General features: G+C 30.7%; 1 protein-coding gene across 1 annotated transcript in view; it reads left to right on the top strand.

Annotated features, from left to right (window-relative positions):
• slc41a2b (solute carrier family 41 member 2b) overlaps positions 1–27,063 on the top strand; it is a 46,317-nt gene extending 19,254 nt beyond the window's left edge. Inside the window, exons 9-11 of the mRNA XM_056455991.1 lie at positions 8,266–8,397; positions 11,744–11,892; positions 25,976–27,063. Coding sequence (XP_056311966.1) covers positions 8,266–8,397; positions 11,744–11,892; positions 25,976–26,161 — 467 coding nt within the window. The 3' untranslated portion in view covers positions 26,162–27,063. The remainder of the gene's footprint in view (positions 1–8,265; positions 8,398–11,743; positions 11,893–25,975) is intronic.
• Positions 27,064–27,454: the final 391 nt, after the last annotated feature.

The raw sequence follows: 27,454 nt of genomic DNA, 5'->3' as shown, positions 1-27,454 counted from the left end.
AAAAGCGCAGGTGGGGATTGAGAGTTGACAAATGCAACCTTATTCTGAAGTATTACCATAGCTTGTTGTTTTATATCTTACAATTTAGACATCATATGATTTTTTGTATATTTAATATTTATATTAAACCAGGGGTGTCCAAACTCTGGAGAGCCAGTGTCCTGCATAGTTTAGCTACAACTTCCTTCAACACGCCTCAATTTCATCTTTATTTCTTTCGCGCTTTTACAATGTAGATTGTGTCAAAGCAGCTTAACATAGAAGTTCTAGCAAAATGAAACTGTCAGTCCAGTTTTCAGAGTTGAAGTTTAATTTAGTTCAGTTTAGTGTGGTTTAATTTTCACTGCTGAAAGTCCAAACACTGAAGAGCAAATCCATCGATGCTCAACTCCACAAGTCCCAAAGCAAGCAAGCCGCTAGTGACCTCCCTGGAAGTTTTTAATATACCTAGAAAGAGCTTGATTAGCTGGTTCTGGTGTGTTTAATTGGAGTTGGAACTGAAACATGCAGAACATCGGCCCTTCAGGACTGAGAATGGACATCCCTGTATTAAACTATTATATAATCTTAAGATTTTTATTACATACACATTTCTTATATCTTAAAATTATTTAAAATCCTACTGCATATTTTATTTTAAGTCTGGATGTGTTTTGACGGTACAGTTATATGATGTATTAGTAGTTTTTATATTGATTTATTTCGATACGTTGTCTATGATGTTTATTGGTAGTTTATCCAGGACACTCTTGTGAAAGAAATTACAAATCTCTAGAGGTTTTCCTGGTAAAATAAAGACTTAAAATAAAATTAAAAATAAAATATAGACTTAGAAATTGTCAAAAATGTGAGATGTAAACCCAGAAATACAGTATGAGGACAAAATTCAAGCAAACTCTCTATTCTAACAACACAAGATGTCATTTTCAGACATAAACTTAAAAAATAAAAGTCAGAATTGTGACATAGATCCCATGATAGCCTGTTTTATTTATTATTTTCCCAATACTGGGTTGCAGCTTGAAGGGCATCCGCTGCAAAAAAAAAAAAACATGTTCTGGAATAGTTGGCGGTTCATTCCACTGTGGCGACCCCTAATGAATAAGCGACTAAGCTGAAGGAAAATGAATGAATGATATTTTTATTCTGTTTTGTAAATAAGCTTTCATAGATTTAATATTCAATACAATAACAGCCTATAAAGCGTGTGCTGTTCGTCCTCTTCAAATATACTCTGCGGATATCACTGCACTTGTCAGCACTAACGGATAATTCCTGACGTTTAATCAATAATTTAATCATAATAAATTCCGCATAATGTACTGTAGCTGAACTATGCCAACTTCTAACTTGTATTTGAGCGTCATAAGTTGTCTCTTGCAACGTTTAAGCTTTTAAAACCTCAATTTCTAGACCCCAAACGCCTCCATATCCTCAAATTTGTGCTCTTACAGCTGATATTTCCATCCCTTCTCAGACTGTTATTACGTCTCTGTAATAATCTCCCTCATTTAAAGTCACGCAAGAATCCTCCTCCAGGCAGATATAGGCACTTTTGTGATTTTTAATGAACGTTTCCATATTGAGGCAAAAGCCAAAAGGATGGAATAGAGCTGAAATAGAGTTGGATGAGATTGCGCCGTGGGGTGAAGTCATTAATTGCGGTAGTTTCAGTTTCTGGTGGTAACCGGAAAAGAAGCCAGGACCAATGGCACCTCCACAAAGAGCCGTACGATTTTTAATTAAAGGCTGCTAATGAGAGACATTTACGCTGTCTCCAGAATGTTTATGCTCTCCCGCCCAGACCATCAAACAGCTGTGCATGTATGCTAAAGAAGCTGGCGAATGTCTAAATATCTAAGGTTCTTCTCAAAAGGTTTTTATTCTTAAGGTTGGAGAAAAAGGGAGGAAAGAGACAGATAGGATGACTAACAGAGGCTTTTATGGTTTGTCTGCCCAACAGGAAGTGAGTCAGGGAAGGTAATTTTCAATGATTGCAACATACACACACATGTGCCACTTAGGCTCAGAGAAATGGTTTCCTTTTTACGTAAATAAAGTCAGAGCTCTCTTATCTACTAAAGATGGCTCACGATGGTTTAAATTGGTGCCCAACAAACCACTTACTGTGGCTTATCTATTTTTTGTGCATCTTTTTTTTTTTAGTTGTAATGTTTTTTAGGGCCTGTATTTTTTATGTCCTGTGCTTCAGCATTCATGATAAAAATAAATCATTTTACTCTTATGCAATTTTTTGTCTGCAAAAAAACCCCAAAACAAAACACAATATCGATGATTTACACATTTCTTTTAACTAAGCGTAACAAGAATATTCAAAAACCCTCAGTCCCCCATTCCACCCCCACCCCCCAAAAAGGAGAATAAAATAAATTTAAAAAACACTCACACAACAGCATGAATTGCCAAAGCAGCTAAATAAATGTTCATAAAATCTAAATCACACACACTAATAAAAAGAGCAGAGATCTTTGTTAGAAAGAAGAGATGTATTCTTGACTAAATTAATTAGAGGATCCCAGTTTTTATAGATGTTTTTTAGTGGAACCTCTTAATGTAAACTTAAATTTTTCAATATATAGAAAAGACATCAAATCTTCCAACCATGAGACAGTGGGAGGTGGTTTAGAAGACTTCCAGTGTAATAAAATCCGTACTCGTATACATTTTTGGCAGCTATAATTTTATACTGTTTTCCACTGTTAAATTTCATCTCATGCTAATTTTTCTGCTTTTCTTCTTAATTTTAAGCGTTAATTTCGGTTGCAAATTTTTTAAGGACTGTATGTTACATAAACAGCGAGGGAAGTAAGTATTGAGCATGTCATGTTTTTTTTTTTCCCTGGGAATAATATTTCTAATAGAGCTGTTGACGTGGAATTGAACCAGATTTAAATCAAGCAAAAAATAAAACTAAATGAAACAAATCAAATCTGAAAAAATGAGTTATGTGTAATAACAATGGAATGACACAAAGAGAAAGTGCTGCGCTACTGAAATGTAGTTCATACTTTATACATCCATTCCTCAGGTGTGAGTTTTTCACAGTAAAAATCTTGATGGTTCAGTGGGTCTTGTCTATCAAATCCGATCTTTATTTTGTATTTTCTATTGGATTCAAGTCAGGTGATTTTCTGGGCCATTCTACTGATTTTCTTTTTTGAAAGCATTTGAGAGTCTCCTTGGCTGTGTTTTGGATTATTGTCCTGCTGAAATGTCCACCCTGGATTCATCTTCATCATCTTGGTAATATACATTTACACTGAGGAAGGGCAGATGTTTGCTGAATAGCTACTGAGAGATTTCTTCTGCTTCTGGGCTTTCGCTGCCTTTCTACACCTCCCTTTCTTCATGTGTTCAATACTTTTTCCCCTGTGTCATTTCATTTTATTACACATAACTTTGTTTGTAATCTAATTAGTTTAGTTTTGTAATGAATGGTATTTTAACTGCAGCGGTTCGAACTGTTGTTCTGCCGAGTGACTAAAAAGTTATCAGTATGATGGTGAAAAACTGCATTTCTAGTCAAACCTTCCTTCTGCAATCTTATACCAGAAATGGAAAGAAAGGCAGTTATAATAGCTAAACATGTGGGAGAGCATTACTATTACGTGGTTGTATTGTATTGCAACATGGAGCAATTAGGTGTTGATGTTAAATCAAAAGTAATTCACAATAACTTGAAAATGAAATGATTTAATGACAATAATTCTCTATGGTTACACTGAATTATTTTCAAAATAACTGTAAAATGATAAAACATGAAATGATAAAAACATATGATATTAATTGTACCCAGCTTAAATGTAAATTAAAGTTAAAGAGACAGAGAGAGAGTGGAAGAGAGAGAGGGAGATAAAGAGCAGTAAGTAGGCCTCAAAGAGAGCCTGATAGCAGTAGAGCCAGAGAATAAGAGGGAGAGGGAATCTGTATGGACCTTCTTGGTGAAAAAGACATGCTTTGCCATATAAACAAATGCATATGATAATTTTCATTCTTACAGTTTTATAGGCATATATGGATTTATTTGGTTGTTACCAACATCCAGGGAAAATTTCAAGTCAACAGCACCTATATAAACATGTTTTCTGACAAAAATGGTGACGTGTTCAATACTTATTTTCCCCGCGGTAACCTTTGTTGAATGTGTCTTAAAAAAATCCCATATCCAATCAGAGTCAAATGAACCTGAATGAGTCTAATAATTGCACTGGCTTCACTTGAAACATATTCAAATGACGTGGTTCTGCACATTCAGCTCGGACTCCGCAAGTATACAAAAACCAACTAGACCCATACTCGAACCCTGCTGCACACCCAGCCAAATTCTCATCAGCTCTGTGACCCAGATTAAAGCATCCATATGTGTTAATCCCAGTGCTTGGAGAGAAACGAGGTTGCGTATCATCTCCATTTCCTATTGGCAGGCAAAGCTAAACCAGGCATCAGATTACTTGCACTTTTATGCTTCTGGGAAGGTTGAAGAATTCCCATGCACTTTTTGTTTTTTCTCACGCCCCTATAGCCCGTATCCAAAATATTGTTGCTTGTTTATGGAAAAAACAAAGAGATTTTAGACCTGGCCAGCTAATCTGAATTGCAGACATTTGCCCACACACTCCTCCATGCAGATGGCATCTCTCCAGCACTGCCACAGGGACGTGGCACAGCCTGAATTAATGGTAACCTCTGAATTAAACATAAACATGGCCTTATTGGGACTAATTACGCAGAAGCCTGAACTGTGCTAAAAGATAATCGTTCTCCCTCGGGTCTTCTCTTTAACGATGGGAAATATTATTGCTATTGTGGGCATGAATGCCCTTCTGTATGTGCAGTTTAGATTACTGATTTCCTGATTGGCTGTGGACTGAAGACGTAATATTTTAATAATTTCCACAAGTCTTTACTATTCTCAAAATATCTGAGCCAGAAGAAATGTTTCTGTGTGTGTGTGCGTGTAAAACGGCTTTCTAAAGCAATTCCCAAATCCCCAATAGTTTATGGTTTTGACAGCATTTTCTTTCTCTAAAATGTCTCTGTTATCTTCCCTTCTGTTTTGTGGGTTTCTTCTGTTGTTTATTGTTTGGTTCTTTTAAAATTTGTTAAATAAAATTTAAAGGGACCGTTCAACCAAAATGTTTAATTTCCTGCTAATTTGCTGACCCCACACGCTGTGAAAACTTTGTGGCTGCCTTAATTATTTTAAGTCAAATTAATTTACAAGTAATTTCAGTTTACGTTAATTAAACTGACTTATAATGTGACAATACAGTTACAAAAAAAGGTAGAAGACTAACTTATTAAAATAAGTTAAAGTAACATAACAGGACATCCAATACACTAGTTATTTGGTTCTTCAGTACAACATTAAAGAAGGTTTTTAGCTCAAATTGTTATCCTTGTTGATTCATAAAGCGTAAACACATAAAGAGGCAAAACTGAATTAAAACACTTCTCATGACAGGACATTGAGGTTCATTTTGTTTGATAAAGCTGTGGATTAAAGGTACAATAATAATGGCATAAATAATATTCAGATGCTTATTATACTTTTTCAAAAACTAAAACCTCAGTGTACACTACCTGATAAAAGTCTTGTCGTTGATCCCGGTTGTAAGAGCAACATATAATATCTTGACTTCTAGTTGATCATTTGGAAGTGTCAGAATGTAAATCTTTCTGATGAATCATTTCTTGAACTGCATCCCAATCATCACAAATACTGCAGAAGACCTACTGGAACCCACATGGACCAAAGATTCTCATAGAAATCAGTCAAGTTTGGCGAGGGAAAAATCATGGTTTGGGGTTACATTTAGTATGGGGGAATGGGAGAGATCTGCAGAGTGGATGGCAACATCAACAGCCTGAGGTATCAAGACATTTGTGCTGCGAATTACATTACAAACTACAGAAGAGGGCAAATTCTTTAGCAGGATAGCGCTCCTTCTCATACTTCAACCTCCACATCAAAGTTCCTGAAAGCAAAACAAGGTGCTCCAGGATTGACCAGCCCAGTCACTAGACATGAACATTATTGAGCATGTCTGGGGTAAGATGGAGGAGGCATTCAAGATTAATCCAAAGAATCTTGATGAAATATATATTTTTTTGGATAGAAAATAAGTCAGAATATTTTTCTGTTGGATTTTGGTGTCCTTCAAATACTGCCTGCTCATTTGACATTGTGTTTATTCTATTCTATTCTATTCTGTTTTGTTCTGTTCTATTCTTTGTATTTCTGTCATATCCGGTTTGACTTCATTTTGTTTAGTAAATTTCCTATTCTGTTCAATTCTATTCTGTTCCTTTCTGTTTGTTTTACTTCAGAAGCATATGTTTCATTTTGTCAGAGTGACAAGCCAGATGTAAAAAGAGGAGAGAATGCGTACGTTGAGTCATTGCCTGTGTTGTCCGTTCTGTTCTGTCCTCTGTCTCTCCTCTTTCTTGTCTCGCTTGTCTTCTTCCAGAACTGCTGGGCGTGACATATCATTACTGCGGCTCTGGACATCGCTCTGCTTTTCTCTGGAGAGAGAGGGAGGGAGGGAGGGAGAAAGAGAGGAAGGGGCTGCGTGTGTTGGTGTGTGTGAGAGAGAAAGGAAGAAAGAAAGATAAAGAGGCGGGAAACAAAAGCAGAGTTAGTGACTCATGGCTGCCAGTCTGACAGTGAGAAAAATTAAGCCTGCGTTTGTGGATTAAAAAGCATTTTCTCTGCAGAACCCTGTTTGGTTTTCATGCGATTTTACAGTGCCATGCACCTGTATTGGTGCACACTGAACATTTTGAGGGAAATTTGAGCCTCACAAATTGGAGAGAGGATATCGGGAAATGGTGAAATCATCAGAAAAATGATTAATAAATCAAATCCAAGTGTTATGAATCATCCTGGAATAGGACATCTGTCTATTCTTGAATGCTTTAATATTGTTCCCTAACAGATAAATTTGAATGTTCTAATTGTGGACCATTATCATAAGTTATTTTGTTAGATTAGCTCCAGATTTGGCTTCAGTACTGAGTAATCTAATGTATATGCACAAATATAATATTAAAATTCATCCTATTGAAATTATCAATCTAAATCAGAGATCTGTGGAGGTGTACTTGTATGTTGAGCACTATACATTAGGTGTGTGGGTAAAATATGTGTATTATGTATATATATATATATATATGTGTGTGTGTGCGTGCGTGCGTGCGTGCGTGCGTGCGTGCGTGCGTGCGTGCGTGCGTGCGTGCGTGCGTGCGTGCGTGCGTGCGTGTGTGTGTGTGCGTGTGTGTGCAATTTGTGTTTATACATATGTATATATAGTGAGTTTTGTACAGAGTTTAAGTTATTTAATTTTCTTTCTATTGCTTTGTGTCAACAAGTATTGACAGTGAGTATGGATCTGGGATATACTAGCTCTAAGTGTAACCTTTCATGAGAGCCCAAAATATGACTGTACAATAAAGCATTAAAGAATTACAGCCCTTTATGTGTAAATGGTCAAATAGGGTCATTTGGAGTCTCCAAGTGCCCTTTTTGGGGAGCTCTTTGACATTCACTTGGATAAACATGTATAAAATGCTAAATGTCTAAGGTATTGTTATCAAAATAGAAAATTTGGCTTGGTAAGGCTTCAAGCTTTCATCCAATTGTCTCTTCAAACTAATACCTCTTAATTATAGTCTTCTGCAGGCATTAGTTAAGATTCAAATTTTTGGTGGATTTTATTTTTTAGTGTGTCTTAAGTTTAATTAATTAATAGCAATAACATTTACAGTGATTCTGACTCTTAAGTAATAAACCCCAGAGTGTCACCTTTCAAAAGAGAGCAAAACCATGTATATACTAAGAATGGTTCAAAAATAGCATGTAATTTACTTTGGGTATGCATTTTTTAGGCATGTAAGCCAATTTTACAGGAATGCTAAGAGGTCAACAAAATCTCCAGGAATCACAGTTGGAGAATCGCAGTCGTTCTTAGGCTCAGATAGTCTCTGAATATCAATCCAACATCAAATACATCACCACAAATTATTTAAAAATGGGTTTTGAGAAAAAGCCTCTACTGTCATCTTAAAATAAACTCAAATGTCTTCAGGTTTTTGTTCATATTTTAAGCCAAAGATTGAAAGGTAAATGATCAAGGTTTTATTTACTGCCTTGTTTGACTGCCAATAATGGTGGAGAACGTTGTATATTATTATGCTTCTATTCTCAGTGTGTATTTGTCTAATATGAGTATTTTTGTTTTGTAGGTATTGGAGGAAATTTGGTGGCCATCCAGTCCAGCAGGATATCCACCTACCTGCACTTTCACAGCACCCCCGGCGAGGTTCCAGATGAGGCCAAGGGTTGCTACTATCCCTGCCGCACCTTCTGTGGCTCAGGTAACCTTCAACGCTACTCCATATTACACAATACATGTGGTGAATATAGCCACTTTGAACTTTAAGAACCACAGACCTTCAGAAATTAAACTCTTGCTTGAAAATACAAGCATAGCAGGATTGATTTTTTTTTCACTACATACCAATTCATCATTTCCCCTATAGAGGGAATGTTATCATAAAATATTATATGAATAATAGCTTTGTTTGGAAAGGGTGCACAATTGAAGTGAGTTCAGGTGAAATTTATGTATGAGGCTATTTATCAGTTTGTTTTCATTAGGAGTCATTTAATCTTATACAGACACATCCATTATCAGTTTTGCCTTAGGTAATCAAGCTTTACTTGTTTCATTACAGGCAAAATTGCTGGTTGTGGTGGAAATTATTCCAAAATATTCTGAATAATTTGACAGCATTTTGACTTGTTTGGAAAGGCACACAATTAATCTATCACACACATTCAACCATCTATATGTCTATCCATTCAGCCATCCATCTGTACATCTGTTTATCAATCCATCTATTTGTTTATGTCTATCCATCTAGCCATCCATCTGTCTATCTATACGTCTATCTATCCAGCCATCTATCTGTCCATTTATGTCTATCCATCCTTCCGTCCATCCATCTAGCCATCCATTTTTTCATCAATCTGTCTATACAGTACATCCATCCATCCAGTCATCCGTCTGTAAATCTAGGTTAATCCATCTATCTATCTATCTGTTCATTTATATGTCTATTCATCCATCCATCCATCCACCCGTCTGTCCATCCCATCCATCCATCTGTCCATCTATATTTATCCAGCCATCTATGTCTGTCAGTTTATACATCCATCCATCCAGCCAGCCATCTATACGTCTATCCATCCAGCTATCGATCATTCAATCTATGTCTATCCCTCCAGCCATTTATCCTTCAATCTATACATCTATCCTTCCAGACATCCATCTTTCCATCTATATGTCTTTCCATCTAGCCATTGGTCCTTCCATCTATACGTCTATCCATCCAGCCATCCACCCATCCATCCAAATGTCTAACCATCCTGCCATCCATCCTTCCATCTATACATCTATCCATCAATCCTTCCATCATTAATACATCTAGCCATCCATGTGCCCATCTATATGTCTATCCATCCACCCATCCATCCATCCATCCATTTGTCCATCTTAATGTCTATCTAGCCATTTATGTCTATCTATTCATCCAGCCAGCCATCTGTCCATCTAAACGTCCATCCAGCCATCCTTCTGTCTATCTATATGTCCAAATATCCATCCTGCCATCCATCTGTCCATCCATCTGTCCATCCATCCATCCATTCATATGTCCCATCCAGCCACCCATCTGTCCATCCATCCATCCATCCGTCTATTCATACGTCCATCCAGCCATCCATCTGTCCGTCCATCCGTCTATACGTCCCTCCGGCCATCTGTCTATCCATCCATGTATTCTATCAATCCATCCATCCATCCAGTCATCTATGTCTATCCATCTAGCCATCCATCTGTCCATCTTTGTCTGCCCAGCCATCTAAATGTCTATGCGTCCATCCATCGATCCATCTGTCTATCCATCCATCCGTCAATCCATCTGTCCATCTACATGTCTATACATACATCCATCCATTCATCTGTCCATCTATATATCTACCCATCCATCTATCAATCCAGCCATCCATCCATCCATCTATTGGTCTATCAATTCAGCTATCCATCTGTCCATCTCTCTATCTGTTTTCTTTGCACATCATATATTTCATACTTTTTCTCAGTGAAATAACTGGTGGAAATTTGATTGACTTCAGTCACATGGATGGCGCATCTTAATATGTGTGTGAAAGGCCAAACCTCTTTCAAGGTTTATAGATTTAAGGAGAGAGACTCAAAGGCAGTTTTTTATTCTCATAGCTTAGATTAAAGAGAGCGAGAACAAGAAACCAGTGTTTAGAGCAACATCGCTTACAAGTTCGTGTGAGTGTGTATACATTACTTTTAATGGAGTGTGTGTAACGGTGGTTTGTGTATAACGATCCATCCTGAAGAAAAGCAGCAGACACTTCTTATAAACAACAGAGACAGCAGTCGGTGTGTTGATGCACGGCTCTTTCTTAGAGACGCAAGAGGACTCAGGGGACACAGTCCAGATGCCCGGACTATCCATCCATCCATCCATCCGTCTTTCCATCTATATGTATATTCTGTCATCTTTATGTCCATTCCTCTATCTGTATGTCTATTCATTTATCCCTCCATCTGTCTCTGTCTATTGTTTGTCTCTTTATTTGTCTCCATTTGTTTTCGGTCTATGTCTTTTGTCTATCTATATATCTAGATGTATGTCTATATATCTGTATGTTTCTATTGTCTGTCTAAATATCTCTGTCTCTCTCTCTCTCTCTCTCTCTCATATATATATATATATATATATATATATATATATATATATATATATATATATATATATATATATATATATGTGTGTGTGTGTCTATTGTCTGTCTGTATCCCTATGTGGCTGTCTATATATCTAAATGTCTTTCTGTATGTCTATATATCTCACTGTTTTCTGTCTATAAATCTATTTGTCTCTCTAAATATCTATGTCTGTCTATATATGTATACGTCTGTCTTTTGTCTGTATATATCTATATGTCTGTCCATATATCTAAATGTCTTTCTATATATCTATTGTCTGTCTATATATCTGTATGTCTGTCTGTTGTCTGTCTATGTATCTATATGTCTGTCTATATGTCTATTGTCTGTCTATATATCTATTTTACACACACGCATATATATATCTGTCTGTCTGTATATATACTATATGTCTGTCTATATATCTATATGTCTATTGTCTGTCTATAAATCTATTGTCTGTCTATGTACTATATGCCTGTCTATATACTATATGTCTGTCTATATATCTTTATGACTGTCTATATATCTATGTGTCTGACTATCCGTTCGTCCATCCATCCGTCTATTAAACTAAAACAAAAACTGAAATCAACTTAGATAAATAAAAGTAAACAAAAACATACAAGCACACACAAGCTATGAAAATAAAAGCTATTTAAACATTATGTAATGCTATAATTTCACATAAATACTAATAAAAATTCATAATGCATATTTTTCATTAGTAGGAATGTCTAAGGGTCGCAAGATAATTGACAGTAGATTTATTTACAACATTTAAGGGTTAGGATTGATTATATTACAGGATTTTCATTATATAAAATACACATTTCTTTTGTAAACTTTTAAAAACTTATTTATATGTATATGTTTATTTATTTTCTTTATTTTTATTAATCTCTTTTTATCAGGGGCCAATCACAGGTCAGCACAGGTCCTGCTGTTACTGGTCATCCCAGGTCACCTGATCTTCGTGTACACCATTGATCTGATGGAGAGGGGTCACACCTCGCTGACCGTCGTCTTCATCCTGGTGTATCTGGCTGCTGCTCTTTTCCAGGTGAGTCTCACAAAAAAAAAACCCACTGATACCTGTCAAATATATGTCCACACTGTTTACAGAAACTGTCATCGCTACATCTTCGTATTAAATCTGACACCTATTCGGGGTTCAGATGTAGGCACTATTTCCTGAAGCAGACAAAAATGTCAGCCTATAATCATAAAACCAGACACCCATTTTACAAGGGAATCTGGGGAATCTATTTCATCTCCAGCTTAATCGCAACGGAGCGGCCCACATGTAACAATATTACAACATGCTGTTTTTTTTTTCTCCCCATCATAAACCTACAAAGCTTTTTGGAAAATCCCCAGAGCTTTTAGCAAGCCATTTCCCCTGTGAATGAAACGCGGCTGACATTAGCAGTGATAGTGAGCAGGTGTTGTTTGTGTGTATCTATGAGTGTTTGCTTTAGTCCAAAAGGGTGTTTTCATAAATTGTTTGGATCGCAATTAAGATGGATTGGCTGCGGAGAAGCTCAGTAAGTGCATTGAGCTTGTGGAATGCATGGTATTTTTAGGAAGTTTGTGTGTATGTGTACGTTCATGTGAAACGCCCTGGCTAACCTCAACACACAGGTCTTTGAGATTCGCAGCCGTACAGAGCAGCTTTGGATGCATTTGAAGGATGGAAAGAGAGAGGCGGGCATTTCGAGACATAGGAAACAAATGAGTGGGCTGTTTATTCTATTATGTGGTGCCTCAGTCAGTCATTTTTGGCAATTATTTCTGTACATTAAATACTTAGTCTTTAAATTGATCACAAAGTATTAGCAATTTTTGTATTTTAACCCTTTAAAAGACACTCATTGAAATGCTCTTCGGAAAAATGCTGGGTCATATACAAGGTTTCTGAACTTTTATGACCTAAAATATATAATAAATAAATAGTAATCAATGTAAATGCGGTTACCGTATATGTTAGTGTAAATACCATTAATTTATTTAAATAAGTACCATTTTCAATGTTTATCTTAGACATTTCATTATTTTGTTAACTTAAAAAAATGTTGTAAACTTTTGTGACCTAAATATATAATTAAAACTAAACAAAAACAAATAATTACAATACATTGTCATCAATGTAAATGAGATTACCATATACGGTAGGGTAAAACATTTATTTATTAATGAGTTCCATTTTTATTATTTATCTTAAACGTTTGATTATTTTGTTATCTTATAAAATGATAAGAAGGCTTTTTGAACTTTTATGACCTAAAATATATAACAAATTCAATAAAAAAAATTTACAAAATTATATTATAAACAAAGTAAATGAATTTACCGGATATGGTAGGGTAAATACCAAAAATTATTTAAATAAGTACTATTTTTATTATTTATTTTAAATGTTTGATTGTTTTGTTTATAACATATTTAAAAGATTTTTGAACTTATGACTTATACTATTAAAAACTATACTAAAATGAATAAATACATTATATTGTCATTAATGTAAATTAGACATTATTATTATTTAACTTAAACTTTTGATTGTTTTGTTAACGTATAACAAGGCTTTTGAGCTTTCATGACCTAAAATATATAACAAATAAAATAATAAATAAATAATATTGTAATCAATGTATATGATATTGCCATATAAGATAACATTTATTTACTTAAATGAATGTCATTTCTATTATTATCTTAAATATTTCATTATTTTGTTAACTTATAAAATGATTAATATATAAAATGATATGAACTAAAACTAAACTAAAATAAATAAATATATTATATTGTCATCAATGTAAATGAGATATGAGATTACATTTATGGTAGGGTAAAACCATTTATTTACTTAAATGCCATTATTATTTATCTTAAACATTATTTTGTTAGCTTCTAACATGATAACAAGGGTTTTGAACTCTTATGACCTAAATATATATAATAAATAATTTTTACAAAGTTATATTGTAATCAGTGTAATTACCATATATTATAAAATTACCATATATGGTAGGATAAATACCATTAATTAATTTAAATCAGTGCCATTTTTATTATCTATCTTAAACATTTTAATATTTTATGAACTTATAAAATGATGGATCATTTATTTATTTGACCTTACCTGGCTCTCTTTTAAATGTTTCGCACTGGAATTTGTGATCTGCTTCGTTGAACTGTAAACTCCGCCTACTTTGATTTGATTGGCCATCTCAACCATTTTGACATTGACTTTAGACATAAAGCGATGGTTCACCCAAAAATTAAAATTCTGTCATAATTTACTCTCTCTCCACTATTTTCAATCCAGTTTGAGTTAGTTATAGAAACTCAAAAGGTTTGAAATCACATGAGTATGAGTACACAGAGATTGCATCTTCATTTTTGGGTGAACTATCTCAAATATATCTTACTTTTTTAGTCATTCCATTTCAATTTCATGCCCATTTTTGGGGGGTGACAATTTGACCGTTTCTAATTGTTGAGGGGTTAACTATAGCTTTCCTTTTCCGTGTGTCTGGTGCCCAGAAAGTGGCCCTGTGATCTTTGACCTTTATGGGTCTGCAAATACAAGGCATGTATTGAATTCCAGCAGACGCAGAGTTTGCTTTAGAGGAAGAGATTCCAGGGTTAAATGAGTTTACCAGTACAGAGCTGTTAACTATTTTTGGTGATGATGTGCAGAGGGTCTAAACTGGATTTTCACATGCCTCTCAAGGGACTTTTTTCCGATGAGGGAGTTAAGAGTGCCTGCTCAAAAATTCAGATGAGAAAATAATCCACAGTACAAACATATATTGAAGAAATTTGCTGGATTTATTGGGTATGGGTTTGAGTGTAATATTTGTTTATTTCTATGAAAAATAATAATAAATGTGATGTCATTCAGAGCATTTATTTGTTTATTTATTCAGAAAATGTCAGTTAATAACATTTTATTAATTGCAATAAATAACATGAAATATAAATAATGAAAATAAAATAAAAACGTTAAACTAAAAAAGCTTAAATAAACTCACAAATATACCAAACACTATTAAATATGACTAAAATGTTTTTTGTATTTGTTATATATGCATTTATAGTAAATAAATAATAATAAAATTAATTACATTAATGAATTAACTTTATGATTATGCATGGGTATAGTCAAAGATAATTGACAGTAGAGACCTATTTACAGACAAGTTTTTTAGGTTTTTTTTTCATGCATGTTATTTTATATCTGTATTACAGTTTATGCATATTATTTTCCTCTTATATTTTTAAACGCTAATTTATATTTTATTCAATTTTTTAGAATAAATGTGATTTTATTTAGAGCATTTATTTGTTTATTTTTTTAGAAAATGTCACTTAGTCAGAATAATATATTTTATTAATTGCAATAAATGTGAAATTATAACATGAAATATAATGAAAAACTTAAAATAAAAAGCTTAAATGGGCTCACAAATTTACCAAACATTATTAAATATGATTAAAATATTTTTGTGTTTTTTTAAAATGTGCATAAACATTAAATAGATAATGCTAAAATTAATTATATTAATGAATTAAATTTAAAATTATGCATTTTATTATGCATAGGTAGTCAAAAATAATTCACAGCCGAAACCTATTTACAGTCATTTTTTTGCCTTTTATTTTTAATAATAATAATAATAATATTAATATTAATAATAATAATAATAGTGCTGTCACCTCACAGCAAGAAGGTCACTGGTTCAAACCTCGGCTGGGTCAGTTGGCGTTTCTATGTGGAGTTTGCATGTTCTGTCTGCGTTCGCGTGGGTTTCCTCTGGGTGCTCCGGTTTCCCCCACAGTCCAAAGACGTGCGCTATAGGTGAATTGGGTAGGCTAAATTGTCCATAGTGTATGAGTGTGTATGGATGTAATAGTGATGCATGCATGTTATTTTAAACCTGTATTTCAGTTTATGCATACATTTTTCTGTAATATTTTTAGATACAATTTTATATTTTATTAATATTTGTATAATAAATGAGATGTTATTTAGAGCATTAATTTGTTTATTTATTCAGAAAATGTCAGTTAGTCAGAATAGCATATTTTATTAAATGCAATAAATAACATGAAATATAAATAAAGAAAATAAAAACTTAATAAAAAAAAAGCTTAATTAAACTCACAAATTCACTAAACACTTAAAAAGTACTAAAATAGCTTTACATTTTACTAAAATGTATTATATTAATGAATTAACTTTATGATTATACATTTTATTATGCATAGGTAGTCAAAAATAATTCACAGTCGAGAGTTATTTACAGTCAAGTTTGTTTTTGCCTTGTATTTTTAATAATAATAATAATAATAATAGTGATGCATGCATGTTATTTTATACCTGTATTTTAGTTATATATATTATATATATTATTTTTTCTCTTACAGTTGTATTTATTTATTGGTAATTTTTAATTCATTTTTATTAGTGTAAAGCACTTTGGATCAACTATGGTTGTGTAAAATTGTTCTCTATAAATATGCATTTTGCCTTGCCAATAATATATTATTAGTATACATGTGTGTGTGTGTGTAACTTGATTTCAACACAAACTGTACTATATCATGTAATAAACAAAGAAGTATCATTCATGTCCATTTACCTTGAACTTTCTTCTACTACCACTGAAAAAATGACATAAATAGCACAGTGTGCTAAATATGCAGAGTTTGCTAAACATGACCTTTTTTTGGAAAGATTTGGGGAGTCCTGTGTAGGGTTTGTGCTTGTTTGTTTGTTTGTAGTCATTATAATTAGCTTAATGTTAAACAACAGAAGTGTATGGAACATCCCCATTTAGACAGCAAGTAAATGTGTGTATAAGTGTGTGTGTGTGAGAGAGAGGTTGGACACGTGTGAATGCCATGCAGTATCTCTGACTGCTTTCTCTGTTCTTGTGAGTGATGGAAAAGTGTGTCTGTGTGTTTGCACAGGGTGGAACTACACGTCTAATCCTGTTGGCCATCAACAGCTTGTGTACATTAGCAAACCATCGCGCTCCTCGGCCCACTGCGATGGCCTGCGGTGTCCCCTTCCCAACGCCTTCATCGTTAATTAATAAAATCCTAACAAAGCGAGCTGAAAGTCCCCATGGAAAGGTCACGTTCGGATATTCGTGCACAAGGAAACAAGCAAGGTTAATTATCGAAATAATGTCACAGAGCTCATCTTGCTTGGCAGGCACAATTAATAGCCTTTAAAGCGGCCATTTGTTTCCTGCTAGCTAAATTGAAGTTTGAAATCTGCAGCGGAGGGCGAATTGCTTTTTAACCATCTCGCGCTGACCTTAATATAACGGATATAAATGAACGGCACCCGCCCGGTTAACCAGAGCATCAGACCTCCAAATAGAGTTTCACAGCGACCCGTCAGGCTGATTAATGGGCAAGCCTCGTTTTTATTTCGCTTAAATGAAAGTCTTACATGGGGGACGCCGGGCGAACTAGTGAGAAGCCTTGAGGGATTTGCTGCAGTCCATGTTTTTAACTTTCAATCCGATGTAAGATTAAGATTTCAGATGTTACAATAAGTGAGACACGGCTGGCAAGAAACAATGTTTTTCCATGCACTTGGTCTTTTTTGGGGGGCTTTTTGTAGAGCTTTTTCAGTCTAATGTAAAGAAAATATAATTTTTTGTGTCTTTTCAGACATAAGTTTGTGTCGGTACAATGTAAAATATGCTGGATTCCACACAATTCCTTTAAGTTGTTCCAATACAAATTAAGTTAGCTTAATTGTTTTCACAAATTTAAGTGGCTTTATTATAAAACAATTAAGTTGTCCCAAATAAAAAACTCAAGAATTGTGTTGATTCAGCTAATTTCTTTTTGTAATTCACATTTTTTTAATTGTTTTTCTTTTAATACATGACAGGATATAACAAAAACATACTACAGGTATATATACAGTGCGTCCGGAAAGTATTTGATAAGGTCCCAGGCTTGATAGTGCATGTCAAAGCACAAACCAAGCATGAAGACAAACGAATTGTCTGTAGACCTCCGAGGGACTCTGACCATAAAAAACTAAATTTATATTTCTACATGTTCTTTTATTAAATAAGGCATTATTTACATATTTATACACATTCTTTTATTAAATAAGGCATTGTATACATATTTATACACATTCTTTTAGTAAATAAGGCATTATTTACATATTTATACACATTCTTTTATCAAAAAAGGCATTATTTACATATTTATACACATTCTTTTATCAAAAAAGGCATTATTTACATATTTATACACATTCTTTTATCAAAAAAGGCATTATTTACATATTTATACACATTCTTTTATCAAAAAAGGCATTATTTACATATTTATACACATTCTTTTATCAAAAAAGGCATTATTTACATATTTATACATGTTCTTTTATTAAATAAGGCATTATTTACATATTTATACATGTTCTTTTATTAAATAAGGCATTATTTACATATTTATACACGTTCTTTTATCAAAAATGGCATTATTTACATATTTATACACATTCTTTTATCAAAAAAGGCATTATTTACATATTTATACACATTCTTTTATCAAAAAAGGCATCATTTACATATTTATACATGTTCTTTTATTAAATAAGGCATTATTTACATATTTATACATGTTCTTTTATTAAATAAGGCATTATTTACATATTTATACACATTCTTTTATCAAAAAAGGCATTATTTACATATTTATACACGTTCTTTTATCAAAAAAGGCATTATTTACATATTTATACATGTTCTTTTATTAAATAAGGCATTATTTACATATTTATACACATTCTTTTATCAAATAAGGCATTATTTACATATTTATACACGTTCTTTTATTAAATAAGGCATTATTTACATATTTATACATGTTCTTTTATTAAATAAGGCATTATTTACATATTTATACATGTTCTTTTATTAAATAAGGCATTATTTACATATTTATACATGTTCTTTTATTAAATAAGGCATTATTTACATAGTTATACATGTTCTTTTATTAAATAAGGCATTATTTACATATTTATACATGTTCTTTTAGTAAATAAGGCATTATTTACATATTTATACATGTTCTTTTATTAAATAAGGCATTACTTACATAGTTATACATGTTCTTTTATTAAATAAGGCATTATTTACATATTTATACATGTTCTTTTATTAAATAAGGCATTATTTACATATTTATACATGTTCTTTTATTAAATAAGGCATTACTTACATAGTTATACATGTTCTTTTATTAAATAAGGCATTATTTACATATTTATACATGTTCTTTTAGTAAATAAGGCATTATTTACATATTTATACATGTTCTTTTATCAAATAAGGCATTATTTACATATTTATACACATTCTTTTATCAAAAAAGGCATTATTTACATATTTATACACATTCTTTTATCAAAAAAGGCATTATTTACATATTTATACACATTCTTTTATCAAAAAAGGCATTATTTACATATTTATACATGTTCTTTTATTAAATAAGGCATTGTATACATATTTATACACATTCTTTTAGTAAATAAGGCATTATTTACATATTTATACATGTTCTTTTATTAAATAAGGCATTATTTACATATTTATACATGTTCTTTTATTAAATAAGGCATTACTTACATAGTTATACATGTTCTTTTATTAAATAAGGCATTATTTACATATTTATACATGTTCTTTTATTAAATAAGGCATTATTTACATATTTATACATGTTCTTTTATTAAATAAGGCATTATTTACATATTTATACATGTTCTTTTATTAATTAAGGCATTATTTACATATTTATACATGTTCTTTTATTAAATAAGGCATTATTTACATATTTATACATGTTCTTTTATCAAAAAAGGCATTATTTACATATTTATACACATTCTTTTATCAAAAAAGGCATTATTTACATATTTATACATGTTCTTTTATTAAATAAGGCATTATTTACATATTTATACATGTTCTTTTATTAAATAAGGCATTATTTACATATTTATACATGTTCTTTTATTAAATAAGGCATTGTATACATATTTATACACATTCTTTTAGTAAATAAGGCATTATTTACATATTTATACATGTTCTTTTATTAAATAAGGCATTATTTACATATTTATACATGTTCTTTTATTAAATAAGGCATTATTTACATATTTATACATGTTCTTTTATTAAATAAGGCATTATTTACATAGTTATACATGTTCTTTTATTAAATAAGGCATTATTTACATATTTATACATGTTCTTTTAGTAAATAAGGCATTATTTACATATTTATACATGTTCTTTTATTAAATAAGGCATTACTTACATAGTTATACATGTTCTTTTATTAAATAAGGCATTATTTACATATTTATACATGTTCTTTTATTAAATAAGGCATTATTTACATATTTATACATGTTCTTTTATTAAATAAGGCATTACTTACATAGTTATACATGTTCTTTTATTAAATAAGGCATTATTTACATATTTATACATGTTCTTTTAGTAAATAAGGCATTATTTACATATTTATACATGTTCTTTTATCAAATAAGGCATTATTTACATATTTATACACATTCTTTTATCAAAAAAGGCATTATTTACATATTTATACACATTCTTTTATCAAAAAAGGCATTATTTACATATTTATACACATTCTTTTATCAAAAAAGGCATTATTTACATATTTATACACATTCTTTTATTAAATAAGGCATTATTTACATATTTATACATGTTCTTTTATTAAATAAGGCATTACTTACATAGTTATACATGTTCTTTTATTAAATAAGGCATTATTTACATATTTATACATGTTCTTTTAGTAAATAAGGCATTATTTACATAGTTATACATGTTCTTTTATTAAATAAGGCATTATTTACATATTTATACATGTTCTTTTATTAAATAAGGCATTATTTACATATTTATACATGTTCTTTTATTAAATAAGGCATTATTTACATAGTTATACATGTTCTTTTATTAAATAAGGCATTATTTACATAGTTATACATGTTCTTTTATTAAATAAGGCATTATTTACATATTTATACATGTTCTTTTAGTAAATAAGGCATTATTTACATATTTATACATGTTCTTTTATTAAATAAGGCATTACTTACATAGTTATACATGTTCTTTTATTAAATAAGGCATTATTTACATATTTATACATGTTCTTTTATTAAATAAGGCATTATTTACATATTTATACATGTTCTTTTATTAAATAAGGCATTACTTACATAGTTATACATGTTCTTTTATTAAATAAGGCATTATTTACATATTTATACATGTTCTTTTAGTAAATAAGGCATTATTCACATATTTATACACATTCTTTTATCAAATAAGGCATTATTTTCATATTTATACACATTCTTTTATCAAATAAGGCATTATTCACATATTTATACATGTTCTTTTATTAAATAAGGCATTACTTACATAGTTATACATGTTCTTTTAGTAAATAAGGCATTATTTACATATTTATACATGTTCTTTTAGTAAATAAGGCATTATTTACATATTTATACATGTTCTTTTAGTAAATAAGGCATTATTTACATATTTATACATGTTCTTTTAGTAAATAAGGCATTATTCACATATTTATACACATTCTTTTATTAAATAAGGCATTATTTACATATTTATACATGTTCTTTTATTAAATAAGGCATTACTTACATATTTATACATGTTCTTTTAGTAAATAAGGCATTATTCACATATTTATACACATTCTTTTAGTAAATAAGGCATTATTCACATATTTATACATGTTCTTTTATTAAATAAGGCATTACTTACATATTTATACATGTTCTTTTATTAAATAAGGCATTATTTACATATTTATACATGTTCTTTTAGTAAATAAGGCATTATTTACATATTTATACATGTTCTTTTAGTAAATAAGGCATTATTCACATATTTGTACACATTCTTTTATTAAATAAGGCATTATTTTCATATTTATACACATTCTTTTATCAAATAAGGCATTATTTACATATTTGTACACATTCTTTTATTAAATAACGCATTATTTTCATATTTATACACATTCTTTTATCAAATAAGGCATTATTTTCATATTTATACACATTCTTTTATCAAATAAGGCATTATTCACATATTTATACATGTTCTTTTATTAAATAAGGCATTACTTACATAGTTATACATGTTCTTTTATTAAATAAGGCATTATTTACATATTTATACATGTTCTTTTAGTAAATAAGGCATTATTTACATATTTATACATGTTCTTTTATTAAATAAGGCATTATTTACATATTTATACATGTTCTTTTATTAAATAAGGCATTACTTACATAGTTATACATGTTCTTTTATTAAATAAGGCATTATTTACATATTTATACATGTTCTTTTAGTAAATAAGGCATTATTTACATATTTATACATGTTCTTTTATCAAATAAGGCATTATTTACATATTTATACACATTCTTTTATCAAAAAAGGCATTATTTACATATTTATACACATTCTTTATCAAAAAAGGCATTATTTACATATTTATACACATTCTTTTATCAAAAAAGGCATTATTTACATATTTATACACATTCTTTTATTAAATAAGGCATTATTTACATATTTATACATGTTCTTTTATTAAATAAGGCATTACTTACATAGTTATACATGTTCTTTTATTAAATAAGGCATTATTTACATATTTATACATGTTCTTTTAGTAAATAAGGCATTATTTACATAGTTATACATGTTCTTTTATTAAATAAGGCATTATTTACATATTTATACATGTTCTTTTATTAAATAAGGCATTATTTACATATTTATACATGTTCTTTTATTAAATAAGGCATTATTTACATAGTTATACATGTTCTTTTATTAAATAAGGCATTATTTACATAGTTATACATGTTCTTTTATTAAATAAGGCATTATTTACATATTTATACATGTTCTTTTAGTAAATAAGGCATTATTTACATATTTATACATGTTCTTTTATTAAATAAGGCATTACTTACATAGTTATACATGTTCTTTTATTAAATAAGGCATTATTTACATATTTATACATGTTCTTTTATTAAATAAGGCATTATTTACATATTTATACATGTTCTTTTATTAAATAAGGCATTACTTACATAGTTATACATGTTCTTTTATTAAATAAGGCATTATTTACATATTTATACATGTTCTTTTAGTAAATAAGGCATTATTCACATATTTATACACATTCTTTTATCAAATAAGGCATTATTTTCATATTTATACACATTCTTTTATCAAATAAGGCATTATTCACATATTTATACATGTTCTTTTATTAAATAAGGCATTACTTACATAGTTATACATGTTCTTTTAGTAAATAAGGCATTATTTACATATTTATACATGTTCTTTTAGTAAATAAGGCATTATTTACATATTTATACATGTTCTTTTAGTAAATAAGGCATTATTTACATATTTATACATGTTCTTTTAGTAAATAAGGCATTATTCACATATTTATACACATTCTTTTATTAAATAAGGCATTATTTACATATTTATACATGTTCTTTATTAAATAAGGCATTACTTACATATTTATACATGTTCTTTTAGTAAATAAGGCATTATTCACATATTTATACACATTCTTTTAGTAAATAAGGCATTATTCACATATTTATACATGTTCTTTTATTAAATAAGGCATTACTTACATATTTATACATGTTCTTTTATTAAATAAGGCATTATTCACATATTTATACATGTTCTTTTAGTAAATAAGGCATTATTCACATATTTATACATGTTCTTTTATTAAATAAGGCATTATTTACATATTTATACATGTTCTTTTAGTAAATAAGGCATTATTTACATATTTATACATGTTCTTTTAGTAAATAAGGCATTATTCACATATTTGTACACATTCTTTTATTAAATAAGGCATTATTTTCATATTTATACACATTCTTTTATCAAATAAGGCATTATTTACATATTTGTACACATTCTTTTATTAAATAACGCATTATTTTCATATTTATACACATTCTTTTATCAAATAAGGCATTATTCACATATTTGTGCACATTCTTTTATTAAATAAGGCATTATTTTCATATTTATACACATTCTTTTATCAAATAAGGCATTATTTTCATATTTATACACATTCTTTTATCAAATAAGGCATTATTCACATATTTATACATGTTCTTTTATTAAATAAGGCATTACTTACATAGTTATACATGTTCTTTTATTAAATAAGGCATTATTTACATATTTATACATGTTCTTTTAGTAAATAAGGCATTATTTACATATTTATACATGTTCTTTTAGTAAATAAGGCATTATTTACATATTTATACATGTTCTTTTAGTAAATAAGGCATTATTTACATATTTCTACACATTCTTTTATTAAATAAGGCATTATTTTCATATTTATACACATTCTTTTATCAAATAAGGCATTATTTACATATTTATACATGTTCTTTTATTAAATAAGGCATTACTTACATATTTATACATGTTCTTTTAGTAAATAAGGCATTATTCACATATTTATACACATTCTTTTATTAAATAAGGCATTATTCACATATTTATACATGTTCTTTTATTAAATAAGGCATTACTTACATATTTATACATGTTCTTTTATTAAATAAGGCATTATTTACATATTTATACATGTTCTTTTAGTAAATAAGGCATTATTTACATATTTATACATGTTCTTTTAGTAAATAAGGCATTATTTACATATTTATACATGTTCTTTTAGTAAATAAGGCATTATTTACATATTTATACATGTTCTTTTAGTAAATAAGGCATTATTCACATATTTGTACACATTCTTTTATTAAATAAGGCATTATTTTCATATTTATACACATTCTGTTATCAAATAAGGCATTATTTTCATATTTATACACATTCTTTTATCAAATAAGGCATTATTTTCATATTTATACACATTCTTTTATCAAATAAGGCATTATTCACATATTTATACACGTTCTTTTATCAAATAAGGCATTATTCACATATTTATACACGTTCTTTTATTAAATAAGGCATTATTTACATATTTGTACACAATCTTTTTTTTTTTTGAAAACTTGTAATGTAAAAAAAAGCTTGTAATTCTTAATGAAATCAGTCATCCGTGAAAGTATGGTGATTGACAGTTATTAGTTATTTTTCTTAGTTATTTTCCCAATTATATGATTTAAGCATACAAACCACCATCCGCTAGGCCACGCCAATCCAAAAGAGCATTTCAGTAGTCTGTGATACTCAAAGACAAACACAATGCTAATTTTCTGCTGTTTAATGAGCTGGGATTGCTGAAAAACCCTGTGATGTTTAGATCTGAAGCCGTTTCAGATTTTTTTGTCTTGAATTTGAACGCTGCTTTTCAAAGGAATAGGATTTTGTTTCATTTCTGAGATGAGGTTTTCAAAGAGGCACCATAAACACAAACATTGTCTTTTCTGGAAGTCTTCTCTGCGTTTCTGTCTGCTTTAGGGTTTCCTGTTGTGTGTGTGGGAAAGTTCTAAAGGTACAGCGGAAAGTACCAAGGTCTTCTGCTTTACCAGTTAATTATAATAATGCCTAGGAACACAGTGTGGTTTAGTGTGATTATCAAATATGTTTCATTTTTAAATATGTAATTTTATTTATTTTTTTTATTATTAAGGATTTTCAAATAGTACAAAGACAAACAAACAAACCTCAAGCACTGCCAATTAAATATAATTTACAAATGTATCTGTTTAACAAACGTAAATCAAAACAGAAAAAGCCAGAACTCTCTTAAAATAAAAAATTCTGAGTTTGTGTAGGAGGGATTAGAGAGGTTTCCAAAGTCTCCTGAATTTGTCCTGTTTGTATTTGAGGTCATAGGGTAATTTCTCTAAAGGAATAAAGAGAGCTATAAGTGTTACACAAAAGTGCATCTTGGCCATAACAAATATTCAACTCGTTCTTGTATGCGTTCTCTCTTTCTCCCAGGTGTTCTTGTTACTTTGCATAGCGGATTGGATGGTTCACTCCATGTGGAAAAGCGGGAAAGATCCAGACAGTTTCTCTATCCCATATCTAACGGCGTTGGGCGACCTGTTGGGCACCGCTCTCCTGGCTCTCAGCTTCCACTTCCTGTGGACCATCGGGGACCAGGATAGCGATGTGGGCGACTAATGTCAACCTTTGACTCGTAAATCAACGTTTTCCATACTCGCTGTCCTCACTTATTGCCTTGAACGGCAGCTTGTCGAAGCGAATGGCATCTGGCGGCAAAGCATTTCTGTGTCAGTTCATGACTTTTCTCAAAGTGCCAGATGATTTATAAGCTGCATTGAGAGATTCAGCACTTTCAGTAAAGTATAGACGGCTGCAAAACGCCTCCATCATCTCAAACAGGGTGTTTCTTGGGGTGGTACGAAAGTAATATTTACCCATATAGGTTTATTTATCAGCACTATAGCAGTGGAAGGACCAAATACAAACTCTTGAGGAACACCTAAGACTTTGTTGGTGATTACACTTTATTTATTTGCCCTTTTTGTCTTTCTTACACATGTATCAGTGTTTTTTGGGTTTTTTTTTATGTCTCTTTTGAGTGGCACGACTTCCTCTTGTCTATCCAATCAAATCAGACCTACCTATACAAGTATACACACAGTTTAACTCAACCAGTGCCAGATCAATCCATATAAACCTCTTTAATGCAGTTTGAAAGTGTTGCTTAATAGTGTAGAATAATGAACTAATATATATATATATATCTGCTTTGGGGAAAGGGAATGAACTTTCAACTGCTCATTCAGAGAGAAAACAATGGTCTGAAAAATATATTAAGTGCGCCTTTTCAGTCTACTGCTGCGTCTTTGTTTAATGCTTATGTATGCCAACAAATGGGGAGAATGTACATCTTGTGTGCAAACTTTTTTATAAGTTGTTATCATGGTGCCATGCATTTTTCTATGGAGAAGGAGAATGTTTCTACTGGCACCAATGGAGGATTCTTGGTGTATGTTTCTGACTTGCTTTTTTTGATACTCCGAATGGTAAATAAAGGTTTAATAAAAGCTTATGTCTAATATCCGTCAATCTAATGTTTATTTTTAGGCCTCCCATAGGTCGTAATTGAATTCGGTCGACTGTAATTACCTGCGTATGATGTCTTTCGAACTGCAGGGAAGCTCTCTTATTGGTTTAGAGACGTCTTGAGCTTTATGAGAAAGCTTTATGTACATTCAAACAGAAGGTATTTGCTTGCTGTGTAAGAGTGAGAACAATAAAGCACGAACCGTAAAGGGTTTTTATTTGATTACAAAAAGCTCTGCCAAAAAAATGCATCAGGCACATCAAAGCGCGCCCCCTAAAATTTGCACTTCACTCGACCTGTCAGCAGTTTCATCACGCTGAGCTTTTAAAACAGTAGCCAGGCTTTAGACGTTGCTTTTTTATAATTCGATATTCACTGCAAAT

Source organism: Danio aesculapii, chromosome 4 (assembly GCF_903798145.1).
Source record: "Danio aesculapii chromosome 4, fDanAes4.1, whole genome shotgun sequence".
In the NCBI taxonomy this organism is placed as follows: Eukaryota; Metazoa; Chordata; class Actinopteri; order Cypriniformes; family Danionidae; genus Danio; species Danio aesculapii.
The sequence above is the reverse complement of the archived record's forward strand: the minus strand, read 5'-3'. Positions and strand labels throughout refer to the sequence as shown.